Source organism: Morone saxatilis, unplaced genomic scaffold (genome assembly GCF_004916995.1).
Source record: "Morone saxatilis isolate NCDOM2014 unplaced genomic scaffold, NCSU_SB_2.0 Contig17, whole genome shotgun sequence".
Taxonomy (NCBI): Eukaryota; Metazoa; Chordata; class Actinopteri; family Moronidae; genus Morone; species Morone saxatilis.
In genome coordinates this window covers 6,439,564-6,444,532 of record NW_023339729.1, presented here as the reverse complement: position 1 = coordinate 6,444,532, position 4,969 = coordinate 6,439,564, and the positions used below count along the sequence as shown (strand labels likewise).

At 41.7% G+C, this 4,969-nt stretch overlaps 1 protein-coding gene across 1 annotated transcript; it reads left to right on the top strand.

The window, feature by feature from the left end:
• The first annotated feature begins 232 nt into the window (after positions 1-232).
• adra2c (adrenoceptor alpha 2C) lies at positions 233-2,542 on the top strand. Its single transcript, XM_035660530.1, has one exon. It carries the CDS (start codon positions 294-296, stop codon positions 1,644-1,646), a length of 1,353 nt encoding a protein of 450 aa, XP_035516423.1. The 5' UTR covers positions 233-293; the 3' UTR covers positions 1,647-2,542.
• The last annotated feature ends 2,427 nt before the right edge of the window (positions 2,543-4,969 follow it).

Here is a 4,969-nt window from a genome sequence, read left to right as displayed (position 1 = left end):
GCTCTCTAACCATGGACATTCTGCTGCTGAGCAGCCTGCATGCTTTTTGGAATAAGGACTTAAAACACTTTGCATATTGCGTTCTCTCTTTCTTTTTTCCTTTTTTTTTCTTTCCCACAGAAGAGACGTATATGCAGGATGTGGCAGATCGCAGGTGAGGAGAGAAGAAAATTGCCATTTGCTGTAGATTTATGTAGTAAAATACCCAAGTCCTAATGGGATATCTCTACACATTATTTAGGTGCATTTTCATTTTTTAAAAGTCTTGACTATAAAAAAAGACTCCAAGAAGAATGGATTTCTTTAATAGCTCCAGTCTAGAGGTCGGGATAAAGGCAGATAATATCTCCTCTAATTCCACCTCTCAGAGCCAGTACACGCAGCTCGCTATCTGGGGTCTGGCCGGACTTGTCAGCTTTCTGATTTTGTTTACAGTAGTCGGGAACGTCTTGGTTGTTATCGCTGTTTTAACGAGCAGAGCTCTGAAACCACCCCAGAACCTTTTTCTTGTCTCCCTAGCCAGTGCAGACGTACTGGTGGCCACGCTTGTCATGCCTTTTTCTCTGGCAAATGAACTCATGGGCTACTGGTTTTTTGGCAAAATATGGTGTGACATCTACCTGGCCCTGGACGTTTTATTCTGCACCTCTTCTATTGTTCACCTGTGCGCTATCAGTTTGGACAGGTACTGGTCAGTGACACAGGCGGTAGAGTATAACTTAAAGAGAACACCTAAAAGAGTTAAAGGGATGATTGTGGTGGTATGGCTGATCTCAGCTGTTATCTCCTTCCCACCGCTGATATCAATGGACAGGAGCAGCAATGAGGCCAGTCCCCAGTGTATCCTGAATGATGAGACCTGGTACATCCTCTACTCCAGTATTGGCTCATTCTTTGCCCCCTGTGTCATCATGATCCTGGTCTATATTCGGATCTACCAAGTGGCAAAGACGAGGACCAGAACAATGTCAGAGAAGAAGAGGGACATGGACTCGCCGATGGAGAATGGGATGGACCAAGTCGAACCAGGCAAAGGAGGGTCATTAAAGTCCAACAGGGGTGGGAGCATGAAAGACCAGGAACGTGAGAATGGGCACTGCCAAGAGCAGGCGGTTCGATCCCCCCTACCGAACGAGCCGAAACATCCACCGACAGACCACGACGACGACTTCGAAGACAGCAGCTCGTCAGACGAGAAACCTAAAAAAAGTTCCAGTTCCTCCAAACATCATCACGACGACAGAAAAGATAGGAAGTCCAGTCGGAAAAGTAGCTCCGCCTCTAAATACTCCAGCAGGAAGTCGCGGGCCAGCTCCAAGTCTATGGAGCTGTTCTCATCTCGACGCAAACGCAGGAGCACCGTCAATCGGAAGAAAGTCTCTGCTGCTCGGGAGAAGCGGTTCACCTTCGTCCTCGCCGTTGTCATGGGCGTTTTCGTCGTCTGCTGGTTCCCATTCTTCTTTTCCTACAGCCTGTACGGAATCTGCCGGGAGCCGTGCCAGATCCCTGAGACGCTTTTCAAGTTCTTTTTCTGGATTGGCTACTGTAACAGCTCTCTAAACCCGGTCATCTACACCATCTTCAATCAGGACTTCCGCAGAGCCTTCCAGAAGATCCTTTGTAAGTCATGGAAACGTTCTTTCTGAATGCTCCCTGCATGGATAGGCTGTAATAGACATTTTACCTTGCAGACACAAATTTGAAGTGTTCTGAGCTGTAGGTTAAAGTGCTGGCCTGGGAGGCTTTCACAAATTTACTTTCAGGGATTGGACTAGAAATGAAAGGATGCTAAAGGGATCAAAGGATTGAACTAAGGTGTAGAAAGGGGGTTTAAGATACAAGAGTAAGCTGATTGAGGAGGATTTCATTCAGCTCCATCCAGGCTGCTTTTGGACCCTGATGTGGGCTTCGGCTCATTCCCCCTCCTCACTTGACTTCTTCTCCCTTCATTTAAATACAATAAACTTACTTAACACAGTTACTGTGATGCATGCACGCCACAGTGGCTGAACTTGCATGAACTGCACAGGAGGCGAAGGGTTTTCAGAGACACTTGATTTACAATGTGACCTCATTCACTGAATATAATGCGAAGGCCTTGACAATCTCCACACAAGCGTTGTTTGTGACATTAGACAGTGTTAGCTATCTTCTCTCTCTGTCTCTTGCTACGTTTCTTTCTCTACCTTCTTATTACGTCACACTCTCAACATGAGGACCAATGGGACGAAGGGGCTCCTTGCTTACTGTTTCAGAAGCAAAACCGTTTCACTAAAAACAAAACAACAAAAAAAAGACTCATCCATAAAAACTACAAAGTCCCATTTCTGCTTCAGTGTTCTGTGTGTGTCCAAACTGGGAACTGCAGTGGAAACTTTCTATCAGGATGTGTGTTTTTTTGTGTGATCTTGTACATGTGGCTTGGACTCGGTCTGGGTACGGTGCGTCTCTCCTAGGCAAGTGTTTGTACCCTGTGAGAAATATGTGGAATACATCAGTACTGCTGGGCCAGATAGGCGCCCAATGATGCTTTCACTGTGTGTGTGTGTGTGTGTGTGTGTATGAGAGAAAGAGAGAGGATATAAATAACAATTGATTGTGTCTGTATAAGGCTGAGGCCACAGAGTTTACAGCATTTTAACCAACTGTCACAGTTAGTGATTTTGTCTGTGTGTGTTGTGTGTGTGGTGTGTGTGTGTGAGTGTGTGAGGTCAAAATCAAAAAAGTGTCTATCCTTCTCCATCCTATTTTGTGTCATGTGTTTTCTCTGCCTTGCAGCCACAAAAGCACTAACCCACAGTAAAAAACAAACACCTTATCACTCTGCTGTCATGCCTGCTGCTTACACTCACATATGAACGCACGCACACACACACACACAAATTATTATTATATACACAAAGATATTTTCATCATCTTTACATTTCAAGCATTTATAGCCAGAAGGACTAATGCTTTTTTTCCCTCATGTAAATAATTGAAGACAGTACAGTACTTTGGTGTGGTGCCTCATAATCACACATGTATCAATATTATAAAAATGTATTGTTTTTTCGCTCTAAAATGTTTTAATGTTACACCAACCTCTGTCCTTTTCTAAAAGAACAAGTGTTTACTTATCTGCTTATCAGCACATTGAAAAAGATCAAATAAAGAGATTACTTCGACTGTCTTTTGAAAAACTGAAAGAGTGCAGGACGGCATTCTTCATCACTGTTATTCATAGATTTTGTTTACCGTTGTGAAACTGTTTATTTATTATTTACATCGATGCTGTCAGTGGTGTGACTCAGAACATATGAGTAATGATTTGTTTTTAAGTGCAATCATTTTCAGGTAGCCTCTGTGGTAAGCTGCTATTATTCAGGCTCGAGAGCATCAGTGAGATTAAAAATGGAAATTAACATCATTGACATTCATCATCAAAATTCTACATTAGGTTTGTGATCTGTAATAAATCAGACTTGAAATGTTTCCGAGTACACAGCTCATAGAAAGTTGAGAGGGAAACTGAAATGATGCTCTGAATTCACAAACAATGTCAATGCTATGTTTATCAAAACTGCAACATTTTGTCCTCTATGAAACAACAACTCCTCTGTAGTGGTGCCAAACTGCAACAACCAATCAAAACAGTAGTCAAATCTAGCTTGTGGAGTAGATCATTGAATACAATTATGATTTAGTAGCAATCTTCAGTGTATTTGTCACAAAAACCAGTGAGCTTCCAGTGATGATAGGCTGACTGACCTGAGTCAGTTAGACCAAGCCAAAACATCAACATATAAAAAATATTTTGTATGACAGAATCAACAATATCCACTTTTACCTGATCATTAGTGTTTGATAAGATGCTGTTTAAAGTCTATTTAGATGAACACATTTGGTAAATGTCAGGTGGTGGAAGAAGGGGTAGTTAAGCTATTATTGGGCTAGAACTGGGAATTACAGCATACAATTAATAAAAACATCTCCAGAATGAGACGAATCATTTACTTTAACATCAGAGAACACAATAGACAAAGTGGACTGGTTGTTGTCTTGTTCCTACTCTCTGTCTCTCTCCACTATGTGAATGTCTTGTCTTGATCCCATCAAGTATTTGCTTTTTGATTTGTTGTTGCAGCCTGTGGTTCTATAATATAGTACAGTATGCGAAGGTCTATGACCAATAACATTGCAGTCTTAACTGACGCCGACTCAACACAAGAGCTTGGGTTTGACTGTACACACAAAGTTGTAAACTTGTGAGAATCTTTTGTAAATGAAGCTCACAAGAAAAACTACCCGGATTAAGATTGCTTAGCTGCTTCCTCCAAACACAACAGACAAAATGAGACATTACAGATTACACACTAATGCCATCAAAGTCAGAATCATAACAAAGGCTTCTGTAGGATTTTTGCTCTCCCTGCTTCACACAAAAATGGTTCTGAAAACTTTGATTTGGTTAACCAAAGATGTAAGCTGTTATTTGAATGATATGGTAGAAACAGTTTGTGTCTGTTCACACAAAGTTCTGGCTCACCCACTGTGTCTGAGACCCTGTAGCCAGTCGTAGGTGTAAACAATATTCGCCTTTTCCACTAGAGCATTATTTAGTATATCCTCCAGAGATGTAACTGTTAACTGTTTATTAACCACACTACATTTGTACACTGTGTAGTACCCAGGAGTGCTTTCACAAAGCCTGATGGGTGGTTAAGACCAGACTGTGTGGTTGCATCAAATTAAATCAATGCCGCTGTTTCATTTTTCTTTATCGTGCAACTTCTACACCTGTGTCCTTCTACAAGCATCAATAAAAGTTACTGGAGAAGTAATATTTCATAGAAAATCCTTCTATCCTCTTGAAATAAAAGTTGTTTCTGGGGCTCACTGCACCGGAACTCTGGCCGATTCATAGGCAGAGGTCAGCTGCCTCAGCTTTTTACTTGTGTGTAATTGTGTATTTATATGTGTGCTGGGA